Genomic DNA, 18,820 nt, shown 5'->3' with positions numbered 1-18,820 from the left:
TCACCGGTTAGGGCTTTGGCCCAGGGCCAGAGACGGGAGAGAAGCCGCAACTACTACTTACGGGCTCCAGCCCGGCGCCCAGGAGGGCAGTGACAGTCACGCAGTGCGCAAGCGCCAAGGGCACTCAGGAACACGAGACCCGGCGCGCGAGCGCAGAAGAGAGCCATAGCTGCTGGCTAGTACGCATGCGGGCTAGACAGCGCTTTACCTGTTAGGGCAGCGGGCTGCGCCTGCGCGGAAATGGGGCGGGAGGGGTCACTCACGCTCCTAAAAGACCTGCCCTGGGAGGGAGGTACTGCTTCTGGCGCAAGCGCCAAGGGCACTCAGGCACACAAGACCTGGCGCGCGAGCGCACAAGAGAGCCATGGCTGCTGGCTAGTACGCATGCGGGCTAGACAGAGCTTTACCTGTCAGGGCAGCGGGCTGCGCCTGCGCGGAAATGGGGCGAAAGGGGTCGCTCATGCTCTCAAAAAACCTGCCTTAGGAGGGAGGTAGTGCTTTTGGCGCTGTAGTGATTGTGGAGCACCTTGGCTTGTTCTCACCAAGCAGTCTCGGTACGGAGGCAGCTGTGTAAACACGTATTGGCAGAGTATTACGGGATGTAACGGAGCTGGCGGGAGTGAGGGGACGGACGCCAGCGGCTCCCCTGGAGGGGAGGGGGGTTTCGTTAGCCTGCGGAGCTGCAAGGTGGCACCTCCTCCTCTTCCTCAAGCTTTGGTTGTTTTTACAGCTCCTCAGTTTTGAGGTTGCTGTTAATATTTTGGGGCCTTGAATCAAGGTTTTGGGAGTCAGTAAAAAAAAAGAATGTAGAAGCTCTGTGAAGTATTTAACCTTTGGGTTAAAATGGTAATATACTGCAGTGAAGGCTTGATCTTTGGTATTATTTTGAAAAAAGGCACACTAAGTAAAAGTGTAACAGCTACCTAAGAACTGTGAACCACACAATATCTTTCAGGCTTATCTCTAAATGGCTTTGCCCAACAGAGAAAAAGAGAAAGTCATCTCTCAATCATTTTTCTTAGCTATGTGTTTTCATGTTTTACCCAGAGCCCAGATGGTTGTTATTTTGCCAAGGAGGGCTGTGTTTAGGAAGAGCTACTTCATTGCTGGGATGCAGCTAACTGTGCCCTCCTGTGGCTTTTTGTACAGTTCTACTGTGTACATGCTTCCTAGCAACAGTGCATTTAAGAGGCTCATGGAAGCTATTTGCTTAGAGATTTAATGCCTGCTAAGACAAAAGTATGTTGTTTTAAAAAAACAAAACAACCCCCTCCCCCAAACTTAAGAGCAGTTATGAAATCAGAACTTCATTGGTTGGTATGGTGAGAGATGGGGACAAATGAAGGGCCTCTGGGTGCTGGGTTGTTAACTGGGTTTGTGTAGGGGTTGCCATAGCAGCTGAGCAGGTCACGTGCCCAGGAAGACATCTCATCTAGGGGTAGGCAAGTGCCTCACCTAGCACTCTGTGCCCAAAACTTTGCCTGGGACCTGCAGCACTCATAAGAAGAACTTCAGCCTCTCCCTCAAAGGGTGAGTTCCCACCTCCAGAAAAATGATAGTTGTGGAATTAAAAATAAAGGTTTGTTAATGGGCAGCCTTGGAGGGGGCGTTATTATTTTGTAGATTGCCAGCTACTTCTTCTTTTAAATTACCAAAAGTATTTTCTTCCTTGCTAGTCTATCATATTGGGTGCTACAGTGAGCATAAAAATACTGAAGGTGGGATTGGCCTTTGCAGAGTTACATTGTCCAGTTGTTTTCTGTACTGTTAATTTAGGTTATTTCGTGTGGTGCTGGAGATGGAGAAGCCAGTGGGAGGTAAGACTGAACTAGGGGGAAGAGTTAAGCCTAGATCTTCTCCCTATCACTCTGCACAGCAGGAATCAGAACAAGATCTGAAAGAAACACAACTTTCTTCCAAACCTGACATTGACCTCTGTCCACCTCTCATTGCTATAAAAAAAGGTAAGGGAGAAAATAATAGCAAACACTTCCTGTTGGCTTTATAGGGAAATAACTTTTTCAGGGACAAAATGAGAAATGAATTACTAAGTAGAATGTTTGAATTCTTAACAGATGCCCATGTATGCTAGGCATATATATCTTGCATAGAGCCATTTTTCTGGAATTACATTCAATAGTACTCTAAGAAAAGAATAATGGAGACTTCCTTAGCAAAAAATTAGCTTATTCCTGAGTTTGTTGCATTTGTCATAAAAGCTAGAACAATGTTAGTGGATTAGCATTCAAAGAAAACTAGTTCTGTGGTATTTAGTATGGCATCTCTTTTTTGGGATATATTAACAATGATAGTGGTTTGAATGATATACTCAGGGGAGACTTTGTTTCAGAACTGACACTATCTACAAGAGAATTTATAAGGAGATAAATATTATTAGAATATGAATTTTAGTCATGGCCTCATTATTTATATATTAGAATAGATTAAGCAATAATTCCAGAATTAGTGAGCCACTAATTAATACTACTGCATGCTCAACTGAGGATATTATTTGCTTACAGGGGTGGGACCTAAATATCATCTGAGAAATAAATTGCTTGCTTTTCTTGGAAAAGACCAAGCTGTAGCAACTAAAGATTGTTGGTGCCTTTCAATAAAATATTTTTAAAGACAACAAATACAATGTTTATGTTAAGGACAGATAAATATTTAGGAATGATTTGGTAATTACAAGTAAATTAAAAGAGAAAGCTGGACAAAAAATAAGGTGGCAGGCTGGAGAATAGTGCTCGTATTTGTATCAGGACAACATTAATAGGTTTATATGTTACTGAAACCACTTTAAAATATACAAATCATAATTTCTAGAAGAAATAAAGGCATGCAATAAATTGTTGATTAAATAACTCAAAGGGCTTCAAAAGCCCTTAAGGAGATTTAAATGATCAACAATAGATAGTTACACACACTAATGGTATGTGTACTGTTTTCATGGCAAATATTAGCAGTCTGTATAAATTCTGGTTATCAATCTTATGCAACTCTGGCAAACTTGCTACTTGCAGACACTTTTTAACAACTTGAGTACATGGAATATCTGAAGAATGAAGTGTAACAGCTGAGGAATAACTGAGAGACAATAGCCAGAATGCAAAGTGGAAATATTTCAGTGTCTGTGATTTTTCCAGAACTGATTTCATCAAGCTGGTCCTTTAAATTGCTTTTTCTTACCTCAGCTAATATCAGTGAGGATTCCTTGCAAATTAAAATTGAGGTAAAAACCATCATGAGACATCTTTTTCCCTGAAAGGCTTCTAAGGGTTTCTACTGAGGCATAGTTTTTCTAGTTGTCCTTTCATGTCTCACTTTCCCTAGACTGAGAAAAGGTTAGCCAGCAGAGGTTAAGACAGAATATGGTAACTTTTCCATCATCATTGCAGGTCTTGTAAATATTGCACATATACCTGAATAATAATAATTATAACTGTTCACTTCTTTGTCCTCGACGCAGAAAGTAAGCACCATAGACGTAGAGGCGTCTTGAAAACAAGGAGCACCGAGCTAGGATCTGCTGTCACAGGATCTTCTCTGACTGCTGCTCTTCCGGCAAGTGTTTTCATTCTAAAATAGGTGGTTACTCAGCTGCCTTGGTCTGTTAAATTTTCTTCTTTACAGATTATTCATGAAGTCGTCTTTGGCTGGCAGAGTTTGGCTCAATACTGGAGGGTGCTGAGTTCGTTTAATCTGTGTTAATTACAAGGAACAAGAGCAATGAACCACTCGAAAGTGCATACAATGTTAGGCCCTTTACTTTTTGTGCTTTCACTAAATAATTTAGATGGTGAAAATGCATGCTCTTTCTGAATCTATTCATGATCTGTGCACAGATGTTAGTTTATTTTATACCATGTCGATACCACAATTTTCCTGTAAAATACAATTTTTAAATTCCATATGTGACTCAGTAGTGAGATGATATCTGAGGTCTAATATGCATAGGTCGTGAATACAGTAAAGTGTATTTAAAACAATAAAAGCTTTTCTGCAACACTATCACTATTATATTGTACTTTTTTTTTTTTTAGGTTATATTAAATTATGTTTGGTCATCTAGTACTGTGACAGTGAGTGTCAGTGCTATAGTGAGACAGTACAGAAGAAATGAGAGGCAAGATTTGACATCTAGCATCCTTATTAAGACATATAGAAGAAAAAAATTGCCATTAAAGAGACAGTAAAAGCTGTATTTCTGTAATATCTTTTAGAGACCTAACAGCTGTAAGCATATATATTTTATAAGTACATGTTTTCTGTAATAATAATGTATTCCTTAATGTGGGAGGTTTTTGGCTTTTGTTGAATGACATCTGGACTGAAGGATAGAGAAACTAAACACTGCGTGAGGGAAGGCATACGCAAAACAAGAGACTCAGCTGTTAGCATGGAAGCCAGAGCTGATTGGGACCTGCGTGAGAGAATAATGAAGCATAATGAATCAAAAAACATGTGGCTTTTAGAAATGTGAGAATGATACTGACCAATAACTACAGTTATTCAGGCATTCTCAAAGAGGTATCTTGGTCTAGGCAGAGACAGGAGTGTTACAGAACATCCATTCAGAGCCTGTAGTAAGACCTCAGGGTAGGAGGTAAAGGTGGATGTTGGCAACCTTTTTGTTTCTTAATCCAGGGGTAAATCATGATCAATTATAATTCTTAATTTAGAGTACTGGGAAAATGATGTAATTTATTATTGGTTTTCTCCAATAAAAATTGTGAGTTACAGAGACACCCAGACTTATCCCAGATACTCATGTCAGTTGGAGGTGTATGCAGAGGGGAATGCTCAGGGTGGTGGTAAGGATAGCTCTATGGAGGCTTTGTGTTATATGAGCTTATAGGCAAGATGACTTGAACTGAAGAAATGCCACTCTGACTCAAATTTTTACTTTTCCATACAGCTTCTGAAGATTTTTTTTTTTCCTCAAAAAAGTTATTCACCATATCTGTATTCGTTGTTGTTTATGATGTTACAAAGACTTTAAAAAAAAAAATCTGCTTGAATTTCCTTCTTTACCACTGCGCTATCATCTTCATATGACCTGCATATTAAACATCGTTTGCACATTTGTTCCAGTGGTGATTGTGACTTTTATAGTGGATTTGTTTTATTTATTTCTATTGAGATAATAACTTGTATTGATGTGTTAAAATGATGAAAATATAGAGATAGACCTGGTCCAAAACTTGGAATATAGACATTTAGAAATTTGGATGCTGGATTCCTAAAGCTGAGATTTAATTAGAGCCATTATAGAGGTAAATTTGTATTGTGAACTTAGGCCTGGATCCACATCTGTTTCGGAGGCCCTGATCTGAAGTTACTGTTGTAGTGGCTTTATACTGAGAAGTAATTTTGGCCTTACTCATTAGTTATCAATGATGATTTCCTCTGCATTGCTTAGATGTAATTTTTTGTTCCCCATTTAAGTAACTTATGAAACCAGATTAAAGATCAGCAACATAAAATACAATCCTTACATGTAATATAAAATAGCTATGGCAAAAAAGTCTCTCTTTAACAAACTTTTATTTTCTAGACAACCAGCAAGAAAAGTGTCGTGCTTTCCAGTGAAACTAGGAAAGAACTAGCCAAGAAAGCCAAAGTCACCAAAGAGGAGAGAAGAACTCAGTTAGATGAAAGACACAAGTATTTGATATCAAGATTAGCAGATGGCATAGGCTTAAATGAGCAGCAAGTGGAGGAGGCTGTTGTTTCTGATGACAAGGTAATCTATAATTGCCATTTATTAAATATCTTTCCAAAATTCCCAGTCTTTTGAAGCTACTTTACAATTAACTACCATTGTAATTTTGTTTTTAGTTTCAACTTATAGAAAAATTCTTTGCCGCTAGTGGACTTAAAAAGTTGCTATTCTTTTACCAAGATGTATTGCAGGTATGTTTTTGTTATTACTTCTGCATAAACAAAGTTGCGTATCTTTTTTAATTAGATGACTGCTGCAAAATTCAGAGAATCTAAATTGAGTTTTTTTGCTATGATTAAAGATATAGGTATAAAACTAAGTTTCTTTGCCTTGTTGGCAGGATCTACATTGCAGATTTCCTGTGAGTCCAGTTCACAAATCTGTTACGAGTTTGTTTCCATGGAGGAAGTTGCTCTAGGAAACATTTCAGATTTCATTTTCTTAGAGTTTTCTGAAATTTTTTCCTTCATTGTTCTTCTGAAAGAACAGAGCTATGAAACTGTTTATGGGGCACTGTGGGAGTCGTACAAAGTTTGTTCTGCAGATAAAGCTAAACTCACAATTCCTACGTGGAGATTACTAGCTGATTTGAATTCACATAGGGTGAGGTATCTATGCAATTTTATTAACCTCTTATTCATAACTTTAATTGCTAGCAAAAGTCGAATACTTCACTGAGGTCAGATGGGTCAACCAGCAGTTTCCCTCAGAAGAAGTTATTTGTTACCATGGGTTCTACTGAGGTATGATGGAAAATTCATTAGATGACACTTGTAAATTAAAATATCGAAAAACCCTAACAGTTTTGCAATGTTAAAGTAGCTTTTTATAGTTCTTGGATGTATATTTAAGTATGTAGTCCATGTTCTCACAATGCAAGCTTTCCCAACGTTTCTCGCACTGAGGGTGGCATTTGCCAGTAAATGTTGCATGTCCCAATGGTTTTGTTAGCATTAAATGGTTAAATGTTTTCCAGCGCTTGTGCATTTCTAGTTTAAAAGTGGAGCTGTTCAGTATTTCTTTTCACAGTGCACATTACTCCAAAAATACTTTTAATAATTCCTCTATTCTATTCTAGTTCTTAAACCAGCCTTCTTATTGTATTATTCATCGGTGTATTCAGAGCAGTCATGAAGATTTCTGATTCCTTTTTTTTCTTAACATCTCTTTTTGGGGGCAATTGTGCATACCATATAGTATTTCTTTTGAATAAGGCACAAAGGTGTCTTTTTTTAAATATGCTTATATTAACACATTTTTATATTCGAGAAAAGACATGGCTGAAGAACTCTTTCTTGTTTTCAGAGAAGAGTTAGGTTTGCTCCACTGTCTCAGACTTCCTTCTCCTAAGAAAGCTGTCTCTTGCACAGACGAGCTTTCACTCAGAATAAAAGTTTCTATTTGCTAGAAGAGTATGATGCTAGAGTGAGACCATCAGCCAGGCTCATCCTAGTGTTTTAAGCAATCGTTTCTGGGAGCATACTGTAGAGTATAGTAAGCAAGAAATCCCAGACCTTGAACTTTTTTTTTTTTTTTTTTTTTTAAATGGGAAACGAGTACAAAACCAAAAACAGGCTTGATGCACCTTTAATAATGCCATTACTGAGGAGATACGCTACAGCATTCTGTGTTGGAGCTTTTAAAAGAGTTAACAGCTTCTCACACTTACTTTATTTGCAATGAATTGCAGCAGGTCAGACAGTACTTGGTAAAATGATACAAGTCATATTATGTTATTTGTCAAGACAGAAGGGAATTGTCTGAAGAACTGGAGAGTGTGATAACATTACTGTTCAGTATTGCCGTTACTTAGCATGAGTGGAAAAATTCAGTAGTTGTAAAATATAGATGAAATTTTCCATTTGTAAAGCATACTTTCAACAGTGGGGACTATTTCAGTCTGCAATCCTAACAGCCTAAAAATTTTCAGTCTGATTGTGACAATGAGAGTAAAAAGCAAGAAAAATGAAAAGCAAAAAGCTGAAAATGGAAAAACTACTTATTTCTTTTTGATTTCTAACTAGCTTGAAGAAAATTAGATTTTAAATTTCAGTAGCATCAAATTTCTATTTGAGCCTTCTGACTAAAAAGAAAGAATGTTTTTTCAAAATTGGTACTTTTTTTAGAGAATCAAATATTTTCTATTGGAAAATGAGACTTTATACTGTTCTACCTGCATGTGCCCACAGTATCTAGCACAATGCTATCATATGAATCAATTAAATAAAAAGCATAATAAAGAACACAAAATACAGATTAAATTATACAATTGAGTTGTATGCAGCACTGTAAACTGTACTATTTGTTCCTTTGTACAATTTGTAAATTGGGTCAATTGGATTTAGTTTTCAAATAAATTTGAGTTATAAATAGATTTAATAGCTTAAAAATAAGTATTGTTTGCAGTGCTGGTTTTTAAAGTTTTTCATTGCTTCACTTCATCAAAAAGATGAAAATACATGTTAAGCACTTGAAGCATTTGGATTAGAAGTTTTGAGTTATCTTTCAGTTCCTTTTTTAAAAATAAAAGGAAGAAATCATTCTAAGATGATCCTTTTGGTTTGAATATATATGAAAAGAGTGGTTTAAATGCTTGAAAGCTGAATAATTCTTCATTTTTCTTTAGTGAATTAATGTCAACAGATTCAGAAAGGGATTAGACAAGTTCATGGATGACAGGTCTGTAGATAGCTACTAAAATGGCTAGACAGGGATGTATCATCTAACAGCTCTCATACAACTATTACAGGTGGTGGAGGAATACCAGAGGAATGGAGCATAGAAAGTAGCCAAGGTCACAAGCTCTCCCTAAATTGCAACTTCTTTTTCAGTTAGAGTTGGGGTACTGGGCTGGATAGACCATTGGTCTGTCCCAGAAAGGCATTTCTGCTGTTCTCGTGTCAGCTGGACATGGATGTTTGATTTTAGAGAGACAAATATTTGAATATCATACAAACAGCTTGCTACTTTCTGAATAATTATTTTTTTCAATTACTACTTCAGCACTTTAGCAAATTGCTACATAAATTGCTTTTGCTGTAAATGTGTATTCTTTTTAACTGTAAGTATTTTGTCCTTTTTACAGAACTTGACAGGAACTTGTGCATTCTTCCTAAGGGCATCAGATAAAATGATAACTACATCAAATGTCTCCCAGGTAAGGCAAAAATCATGTAGTGTTTACAGTGTACTTACTATTTGCTTCGACCATTGTTCACACAACTAATTCCACTGGAGTCAGAAAACGTGGGGAATGTTTTCATTAAAATGTCTAGCTGTGTGTTTAATGAAAGTTTTTTTTCATCTGGATAAATATTTATCGTAAAGTTGTGTTCTAATAATTATGAAAGTAGTTATCTGCAATATTACTAAAACAAAATTTAAACTAATAAAATCTATTACTAATTCCATAGGAAAAAATGTAAATTTTAATGGAAATAGGGAATAAAGACCTAAACCAGGAGATTTTCTTGTAATAAATGAACCCAAATTATGGAAATATAACATTTATATAACTATACCCATTAAACATTTTTAAATAAAGATCATCCTTGAAACTGAAGTAAGGTTTTTCTCACCCCTAATAACCTTAGTTGTGTATAAGAAAAAGTACCATAACAGCCTTTTTTGTCTTTCAGAGATACATTTTTGGGAATACTTGCAATAGTTTTTCACAAAGAGCGTCCAAATCTTAACATCTAAGAATAGACATCAAAGAAAAAATATAATGAGCCTGAAATCATATTCTCCAAAATATTGATGTACTTTTTATGCTATACATACTTTCTCCATATTCATCACTAAAGGTTAATGTGTTTTATTTAAAAAGGCCAAAGCTGAAGTTATCTCTGTATTCCACCTACGACTGTCGAAGTTACTGCTTCAGTTTCTATCAGGCATTTTCTTTATAACAACATTTTTATCGTTACCTGGTCCAGGAGTGCAAAAGTGATTTGTAGGCTTCCTCTTCTTACTTCCTGTCAGTCCTGCTGCACAGCTTCAATTGGGTATCTGTCCAAGTGTTTGTTCGATGCTTCCAGTTAACTGCCTTCGTGCCTTCTCTCTGTGGTTCTCCTTCCCTCCTTCTTAGCCCTTCGTTTGGTAGGACTGTCATGGAAATGACATCAAACTTCATTCGTTTTGTGGGGCAATATTTATAGATGCTGTAGAAGATAAAACAGGCCCTACTGTTCACAATCAGCCAGTCTTGACACTGATGAGGCTTGGAGCTCTGAGTCAGACTGGTTTGGTGTATTTTGTTTAGTCCTGAACAGCTGTGTTGGAGCATTTGGAAAGATACTCTGAGAACAGATGCTTATCTGTTGCTTATAACCCCCGAAAGTATATGGATTTGTCCCCTATTTCTCAAGAGAATTAGCTGAATCTTCAGTTCCTGGTAGAAAAAAATGGAACAACTGGCATATTGACCTTGTCCTAGAGATTCTCATGAACAGAGAGAAGTCTTGAAAAAGACTTAGTCCTTAAATAAGTGCAAACATCTTTGTCATATGGGAGTGATTGACATTGTTAATAAGCATCTGAAGAGACAAAATAGAGGTCACTTCCTTTTGTCTTTCCCTTTTTGTCCTTTCGCTGTCATATTTTGCTTGCCTACCTTTTTGCAGAAGGAGGTCATTTTGGGGGGAGGGGGAGTTCCTTGTAACAACCATGTGGGAGTTGCCTCCCTGGGGAATGTGTTCAGACGTGCAAAGCAACTTGTCCTTGCTCGGAAGCATTTCTTCAAGCATTGTTTAATATGGACTGTATATCTCTGGACTGTCAGTCCAGGGCGTCTTGCTCTTTCATGAAAAGGTTCTCAAACTTCAGGCAGTACAGATTAAGATTGTGCCTTGATTGTCATCTGTAATTCTTCTGTCTTTCAAGAAAGGGCTTTCTATCCTCTTGTACTCTAGTGGGATTATAATACTCTAGTATTGTTAGTAAAGAGCATTACACCCATGTATAACAATTTGCTTAAACACTTTCCGCATCCAAGTGGGAAACTAACTAGAATTAATTCGTGAATAATTAGTGAAATTAATAATCAAGATAGCCAAGAATTTCAGTGTCTACAAAAATCCATATGTAGTTGCCATTCCTAAAATACTGTGAAACTGCTGTCTTCGCACAGGAAAAAGTTTGGAGTGGAAACTTCCAAGGACAGAACCCAGCACATTTTCTTCCAGATCAGGTCTCATTATGTTGAAGGAAAAATGAGCGTATATTTATGTAGTTCACAAGTTCTGAATGAGATCCCCCTTTGCTTGTTACACCCAGAGCCTTACTGGCTAGCCAGCATGGGTCATAGAAAGCACATGTCCTGTATTCTGGACCTATACATTCATATACAAAATGCCAGTAACAGAACAGCCAACCTATTCATAATTGAATAGCAGTGGGAAAGGATTCAGTCCCTCAATCTCTTTTTCTTATTTATGCTTACAATTCTGCAGTAAAATTCCACCTACCAGTACCATCTCTCCCAAACACCACCTTGTACAATTCACTGCTTGTTGCTTCACATTAGCAGTGCACTGGAGGGAACTGTGCTATTGAATGAGACATGTCATTTTTTTAGACACTTATGATAGATGGAAACTGTTTCAGTAAAACAAGTGTAAACATGTAATCGTTTTAAGATTAATGTATTGAAGTGAAGCAGTTAATATTAATTGGTTGTTGGAATAATGCTACAATATGGGACAGACTCTTCTGGTGGCTCAAACAGAAAGGCAAATCTTACCTCACAATTTTCAGTCCAACATTAGTCTATATTCAAATTCAATAGATGGGGGAAATAACCGGTAAGATGTTTCTTCCCAAGGAACATAGGTAGTTATGGACTATGTATTCTTGTCTCCATGTATCTGAATTTCCCTCAAAAGTAATAACATTGCAAAAGTTTACATGCACTCTGCTAATGTTTGTTTCTTCCCCCAGGAAGTGAATTTTGGCATATTTGACTGTACTGGTGGAAATATCCTTCAGGGCCTGGAATTTTTCTTGTCTCAAGTCATGATACCAGCACTTAAATCCCAGCAGGTAATCAATTAAGTAGTCTTTTTTCACAAGAACAAGGCAAGTGGCTGCTGTAGTCCCCTTTGTGAATCAGATGAACATAAAACAGAGGATAAAAGATACAAGTCTAATGTAGGCATTTAAGAGTCATGCAATTTGTATTTAAGTGTTTGAAATTTGTGTATTTATTGTTGATTTTCAAGGAATTGAACAAATCACAGTGCTCATGACAAAGCAAGAAAATACCATAGCAGCCATACTAAGGCAAAACTGTAATAATTTAACTAAAACTAGGTTAAGCCTGGATTGAAAAAAGTGCCAAATCATTTTGGCTATACAAAAGCTCAGTCTATGATTCAGTTCTTCACAACATACAATAGGTGTGGGCAGCAAGCACTGTGCCACAGCCATTATGGCACTTGCGAAGCATCATAGTTGGTTCTGTTGACTCTAGAAATACACACAGAGTTAGGAAATTTAATGAAGCTCAGTGTCTGATAAGAATGGTGGTGTCATATGCTACCATTTTCTCTGACGCAGGAGTGGGAAGGGAGATCAAAATCTGTTCCCTCTGTTCAGAGGGAGGCAAGTCAGACTGAAAAGAAAGGACAACAATTCAGTGTAAGGACAATGAAAGCGAGCAGAGAAACAATTTTGCTTCTCGAGAGCCTCATGCTTATTTGTCTCTTCTCATCTAAAAGAATAATTATATCAATTCCATCTAACAAGTATTTGCGCTATAGTACTGAAGAGTATATTTGCAGGGGTGTACTGATAAATCCTGCCACGAGTGAGAAGTACTTTTCTAATGAAAGAATAATATAAGTTCTGTATGTTAAAAAAAAAAAAAAAAAAAAAAAAAAAAAGGCATGACCTTCCTTTAACATTTTTTTTTGCATAAATCATAAAATAATCAGCACTGGGGAGCTGTGGAAGAAGGCTTGAAGAACAAACAGATACAAGAGTTTCTCTATTCTGTGGATAAATTTGTGGGTACTTTGTCATCATCAAGACAGAATTTAGAAGATAAAATTCAGCTCACAAAAGTGGATATTGACGTTTATGTCAGCAACTTACAGAACCCATCTGACTACATAACTGCAGGTGAGTAATTCCTACAGCAAAACAAACATAGATGATGCTGTTTATAGGTAAATGGATATTGTGTCATTAGAAAAGATTTGCATGGAAGAATTTATTTATCTTCCTTGAGCTATATATATTTTTTTCTTATGCTTGGAAGGAGAGTGTAATGCTAGGTTTATGACTATGTAATCATAGTCATCAGTGATTTGCCTATCGTTTAATTCATATATCTTAAAGTCTTACGTAGTTCCTTACCACATCGTGTATGCACCAGTCTGTGCTGCTCCTAGTTGGCTGAGATCGCCTACTAGCAGGTATACTCGTTGCTTTCCCTGGTACTGGGGAAGTTTTATCCAAGCTTAAGTCTGGCTTTGAGGGCCGTGAGTTGAAAGAAGGTATGTGCACGAGTGGGCATTAGCTGGTTATGCCTCTTTGGACAATAGCTTTCCACCCGTTGCTATCACCACTGGGTATTTCAGAGTGAAATAACGCCAAACCAGTCAATCCTTCTGCAGTTCCTCTCAGCCCTTCATGAGCCTATGGCAGGACAACTTCCAGAAAAGAACTCTTAGCATGAGGCAATAATGTTATATCGCTAAACAAGTTCTTTAGACTCCATTTGGCAGTACAAGGTCCACAGGACTCCTAAATATAATGCAGCAAGTGAACTAGACTCTTTGATCTACTAGGGCAATCTAAAAGACATACTGATTTAAAAATTAGAGGGTTTTTGTGATTCCTAATAATGCTGTCCTGTGTATGATGCTTTTAATGTCAAATAGGCCGCAATGACAGAGAGGGAGAAATGTGAGGAAGTAAGCCTGTACTTGCCAACTGCAAACAGAAAAATATACATATCATAGTTAATGAATTCGTTGGACCTCTGAAACATTATTGTCCCAAAACCACATCATTGTACTTTTTCCCTTATGAACTCATTGCATTTTTAACTGTTTGTTGTAATTTTCTATTTACAATAGTAACAGAGTAGGTAGGTGTAGAAGTACATGTGTGCATCTTGTTAGTCTTAATCTTTTCCTGTCATAGGTCAGTGATTTGAATATACTCAGCTTGCATGGGATCTCAGCCTATGTTTACCAAATACATTTCGCTTTAGTGTTTTAGAACACTAAAGTTTAAAATCTGTATTTATTTCTTGGTGCTTATGAGACTGCCCTGTTTTACAATTTTGAAGGCGGTAATACAGAGGTCATTGAGAAACTTGAAGAAGTGTTAATGGTTTGGATCAAACAGATTGGACAAGTTTTAGTGGAAAGTGAACAAATGAGAAAAGAAGCTGATGACATTGGTCCATCTGCAGAGCTGGAACACTGGAAGTCAAGAATGGCATCATTTAACAGGTTAAATCCCTGCATTATTTCTCACAGTCTAAAGAAAGCTTTCTTTCATAAATGCAAACTTTCATATCAAAGGGGGATTCAAATCTGTTTCTTTCTTCAAAGCCTTTTAGAAGAGATCAAGAGTCCAAGAGTAAAGAAAGTTCTAAGTATTCTTCAGGCAGCAAGATCAAAGACGTTGAAACAGTGGAAAGAGCTGGTAATTACTGTGTTTTATTAAAAAATGTTTGAAATGAATAAAATATGGTACTGTATTTGTCACATACATGGAAGTGAACACACAATGCTAAAATCAGTTTGAGTGTGCTGTTTACATACTGTGATTTATTCTCCCTTTGTTGAAGCATGTCACACCAATGATCTTGATTTGAAGTTAAACACAACTTGCAAGGAAGAGACTGCGTCTATAACTTGCCTCTTAAACATAGTGGGTGAAATGTTTGTGTAAAAGTAAAGCAGTGCATCAATAAAACATTATTCTACCTGTCTCCAGCTGTACCCTATACAGGTCAACTGTACAGATATCAGAAAGCTTGTCATATTGCTTGTGGAATTATTGACAGCTGGCTTTTTGTAGTACAACAGCTACTTCAGACATAGATATCTGTAATCTAAGCTCAGCAGAGAAAATTGTAGGCAGGCTGAAAAAGGTTGTAAGCCACATATAGGCCATCTGACCCTCAAAACCACCAGAACATAGATCCTCTAGCACTTATAAAGAGATTCTGCCCTTTTGAAAACTAGGAAAATAGTGTCATCTTACTAAGTTTTTGACTTTGTGCTTAACCTATTTATGGACTTTTACCATGAATGAGGTTTAGCTGATACTGTCTGTACAGACTCAGTATAAGACAGGGAAGATGAACTAGATTCCTTTCTTCATATGGAATTGCCTGCTAAGTACTGGATAGTTTCACTTCTTACAGATGAAAAGATGTGCAGGCATCACTAGGGGACTGATTTGCCCTAATGAATATTTATTAAGAAATGACATCCGAGTTGGAAACACCCTGATATATTTCAGGGATCTTATCGAAGTTCTACAGGACTGGTAAGTGAAAAACAGTCATATGTATACAGTCATGTAACAAGAATTGTAACTGGAACTATTCTACAGTTGGAAGTCAGATTAGCAAAACCATGCTACAGTGCTTCCATCAGGAAGGGAAAATTTGGGGGCGTGCTGAGTGAGGACTTGCTCTAAATCACAAACAAAATCTCCTGATTGCTGGGAAGATCTTACCAATTTTTGCACATAAAAGCAGTTCTTTTGTAAAGAAGAAATGGCTTATTTGAGAAAACTTCTATGAGGAAAATGTTTTCCAGAGGGAATCATAGTCTTGTATTAGCATACTTTGGAAAAGTGCAGGAAACCTGTTTAATATGCTTTTTTTCCCCTCCAGGATGGTAATATAACAGTTGCTGCCAATGAAGCTAAAGACAATGTAAGATATTTATATACGTTGGAAAAGTTCTTTGATTCACTTGGCAAAGCTTCACCTGTAAGTAATATCTTTAATAAAATTACTTAATATGAAATTCAGAAAAGAAAAAATAAAAAAAGGCTTTTTCTACCAAAAAGAAAGACACTTCTCCTTTTGGTATTTGACTCCAATGATTAATGATTAATGAATAGTTTAACTCCTATGGTGTTAGTGGATTAAGCATGCAGATTTTGTGTAAGCCAGAGGTGATATTATTTTTTGTGTAGGAGACGGCTGTCATTCCAGATGATAATTGAAGGGCATGGGAAGAATATGCAAAAGGTGTTTTCCCAGTCCTCTGCCAAACCAGATGACAGGCTGAATTGTCTTTGTGAGGTCCTCTCTTACATGTGGTATCTCTTCCTATATATGTGCTTCAGTTAGCAGTTACCTGTGATTATTTTAATGCAAGCTTCATAGAATTATTTTAAGCTTTCAGAGTCCATATCTAGTTAACCTGAATTTGGGAAGCTTGCTCTTCTTTTATAGATGCAACTGTTTTCCTTGCAGGTAGCACATTTTTGCTTTTATCCTGGTTCAAATTATAATATTTATTTTCATAACCATTTGGGTTTTGGGATTTCATTTTTTAAGTGAGAGCATGAATTTTGAAGATGGCAGACTGGCAAAACTGTCCAAGCTTATGTGGTTCAGAGGCTTTTTACATAATCCAGCTCCTTGCCCATTTTCTGAATATTTGGTCAAAGCTCAACTCTGTTGAGTGTGCTGTTCTCTGCTGCTTTTCTTCTCCAAATATTCACCATTCTGCTATAGTGGGCTTGACTTTTAGATAACATACATTTTTACCCAGTTCTAGGGCGGGCACTGTATCTTGTTCTGGATTCTCAGTATATCTGGTTTGCATGCATTTTTCTGGCATCTTTCTTTGGGACATAGAGCTCTACAGTCCAAATGTCCTCTGTAGGATAGAGATCATTGTTGCTTTCCTCCCACTTCTAGGCTTTTCTTCCATACAGCTCTAGGCAAAATGAGAAAAGGGCAACTTGCATCTTCTTGTCCTTCCTCCAATGGACCTCCTTTTTTTAGCAGTGCATGACGACTTTTCTTCAGATAGCATATTCCTTTGCAAAGCAGAATATAGCACCTATACATACTGGAGGCAATGGCCAAAAGGGAGCCCAGCCTCTGCTTTTCCCCTGAAAAATTCCAGTCCAGAAGAAGACCTGTTCATTCATTCATTGTCCATTCACCAGTTTTTCTGTTGGACCTAGTTCGTTAGGTCCTCACAAGTAAATTGCATGATCCAATTCATAATAAGATGTCTACAAGAACAGGGTGTTACAACTAAAAAGATGTTTATCCATTGACAAATGTGTTTCCAGACCTGTCACATTTGACATTGTGTTAGTTTTTAGGAAATTTGAATTGCTAACTTTCTTATGTTTTCTGTGGTAGGTAACAATGATGGAGCACATACCCAGTTTAATGAACACTGCCTGTATGATTTACTGTACATCACCATATTACAACACATCAGAGTGTATGACATCTCTTCTTCTTAAAATCACTAATCAACTGATTAAAACATGCAAGGCATATTTAAGTGAAGGTGTTTCAGAAATCTGGGACCTGGACAGGTGATGGCATTTTACAATTTCAGCTTCTTTTGTTAATACTAGAAATGAAATCATAGGTTAGTCATTAAGGCAGCTACAAAGCTAAATTTAAGTAACCCCTGATCCTATCAGATACAAATTCCAATTTTAATTTTAAGCTTGTGAATACTCATGGTATGTTATGTAAAATTAAGCATTCTGCAGAACCAAACTTACTATGTATTGTGAAAAAATGGTTTTTGAAATGCTTCCCCCCCCCCGTGACCAGAACACACTTGGGAACTGGGAGCTGAGGTGCTTCAGAAAGAAACCTCAAAGACAGACTGAAGCAACTCTATCTGAGAGTTTTGCTGTCCTGCATATTTTGCTGTCAGTGGATAGTAAAGTCATTTTGAGGAAGGTGATAATATGCCAGGAACATAATTACAGTTTGATTGAAGTCTCTTTTGAGGGAGGTATGTGGGTTGGTGGAATGGGGCTTAGACTTGTTTACTTAGTATTCTGTGGAGAAAGCTGTGTTGGCACAGGGTGTAATTCCATTCTGGGTTATGCTGTGAAAGTTTTTAGTTTGAAGATAATAAAACCTAAACTTAATAATTTCCAATCTATATAACAAACTTAAAACAAAAACTTTCAATGCAGTGTTCATATTTTGAATGCTTTTGATGTGAGTACAATTCCATGTTCTTATTTTGCAAAGTTACCCATCTGACTGAAATGTACTATTTTTATTTATATTTTTTCTACAGTTAGGATGTTTTTTCATCTTCTGTGCATTTTTCCTCAGGCAAGAATTGCTAAAGAGGATAAAACAATGCATTTTCCTCAATGAACAGTATCAAGCATCCTTTCAGAGAATCAGGGAGAATCTGAAAGAAAATCCAAGTGACAGGCAATTTGATTTCAGGTAAATAATTCATGCTAATATTGAATCATATTCATTTATGCAATTTATAAATAAGATATCATCATATCTGCTGGCTACCTGAAAAGTTAAATACTCAGTTAAAATGTAACATTTATGATAATCAGAATATGCTCTTGCAGAGGTTTTTTGTCAGGAAGAAACCAGGGACAGTTTTTTGTCAGAATGTGTCATTTGTTGATTTAGCAGATGCCCAAGGGGATTTCAGGGGAATTTGTGCATTGCTACATATATTTAAGTATGCAATCCCAACAAATCTAGGAGTCACCAATGTAAGTGAAAAGACTCCAGACGAAATTAGTTTGAACTGGGTTTTTAATCACAATGCCAATTAGAGTTTCACCTATACTGACACTTAAAGCATGGGGCATGTCTTAGCATTGTGCATTGTCATTTTATCTCCTTTCAAATGGCTTATTTGAAAGAATAACTCCTATGAAACACAGTGAAGGCCTGAAACTGACATATATAAGAATTAAGCATTACTTGCATGGTATTCACTATTTTAAAGGGGCTTTTACTTGATTTATAATTATTACAGCATAGTATTTTTTTTTTTTAATGTGAAACTTTGTAGCAGTTCTGGTAGAATATATGTGGGTCATAAAGAAAAAAATTGTTAAAAATATTTCTATTTGTGTAAT

General features: G+C 36.8%; 2 protein-coding genes across 4 annotated transcripts in view; one reads left to right on the top strand and one right to left on the bottom strand.

Moving 5' to 3' along the window:
• Positions 1-336, bottom strand: part of EXOC3 (exocyst complex component 3) — a 28,590-nt gene extending 28,254 nt beyond the window's left edge. The window contains exon 1 of one of the 3 annotated variants that reach the window (XM_064506766.1): positions 209-336. The gene's annotated coding sequence lies outside the window, so the exon portion shown is untranslated. The other 2 variants (XM_026110267.2, XM_026110265.2) reach the window with 2 other exon arrangements.
• LOC112989257 (dynein axonemal heavy chain 5-like) overlaps positions 1-18,820 on the top strand; it is a 164,038-nt gene that overhangs the window by 513 nt on the left and 144,705 nt on the right. The window contains exons 2-14 of the mRNA XM_064506773.1: positions 1,777-1,964; positions 3,473-3,567; positions 5,561-5,749; positions 5,845-5,919; positions 6,385-6,471; positions 8,814-8,885; positions 11,669-11,770; positions 12,664-12,850; positions 14,028-14,193; positions 14,296-14,389; positions 15,594-15,692; positions 17,091-17,272; positions 18,039-18,158. Of these exons, the coding sequence (XP_064362843.1) occupies positions 1,799-1,964; positions 3,473-3,567; positions 5,561-5,749; positions 5,845-5,919; positions 6,385-6,471; positions 8,814-8,885; positions 11,669-11,770; positions 12,664-12,850; positions 14,028-14,193; positions 14,296-14,389; positions 15,594-15,692; positions 17,091-17,272; positions 18,039-18,158 (1,634 nt within the window). The 5' untranslated portion in view covers positions 1,777-1,798. The remainder of the gene's footprint in view (positions 1-1,776; positions 1,965-3,472; positions 3,568-5,560; positions 5,750-5,844; positions 5,920-6,384; positions 6,472-8,813; positions 8,886-11,668; positions 11,771-12,663; positions 12,851-14,027; positions 14,194-14,295; positions 14,390-15,593; positions 15,693-17,090; positions 17,273-18,038; positions 18,159-18,820) is intronic.

Source organism: Dromaius novaehollandiae, chromosome 2 (genome assembly GCF_036370855.1).
Source record: "Dromaius novaehollandiae isolate bDroNov1 chromosome 2, bDroNov1.hap1, whole genome shotgun sequence".
Lineage (NCBI taxonomy): Eukaryota > Metazoa > Chordata > Aves > Casuariiformes > Dromaiidae > Dromaius > Dromaius novaehollandiae.
This window is presented reverse-complemented; position numbering and strand designations above follow the sequence as displayed.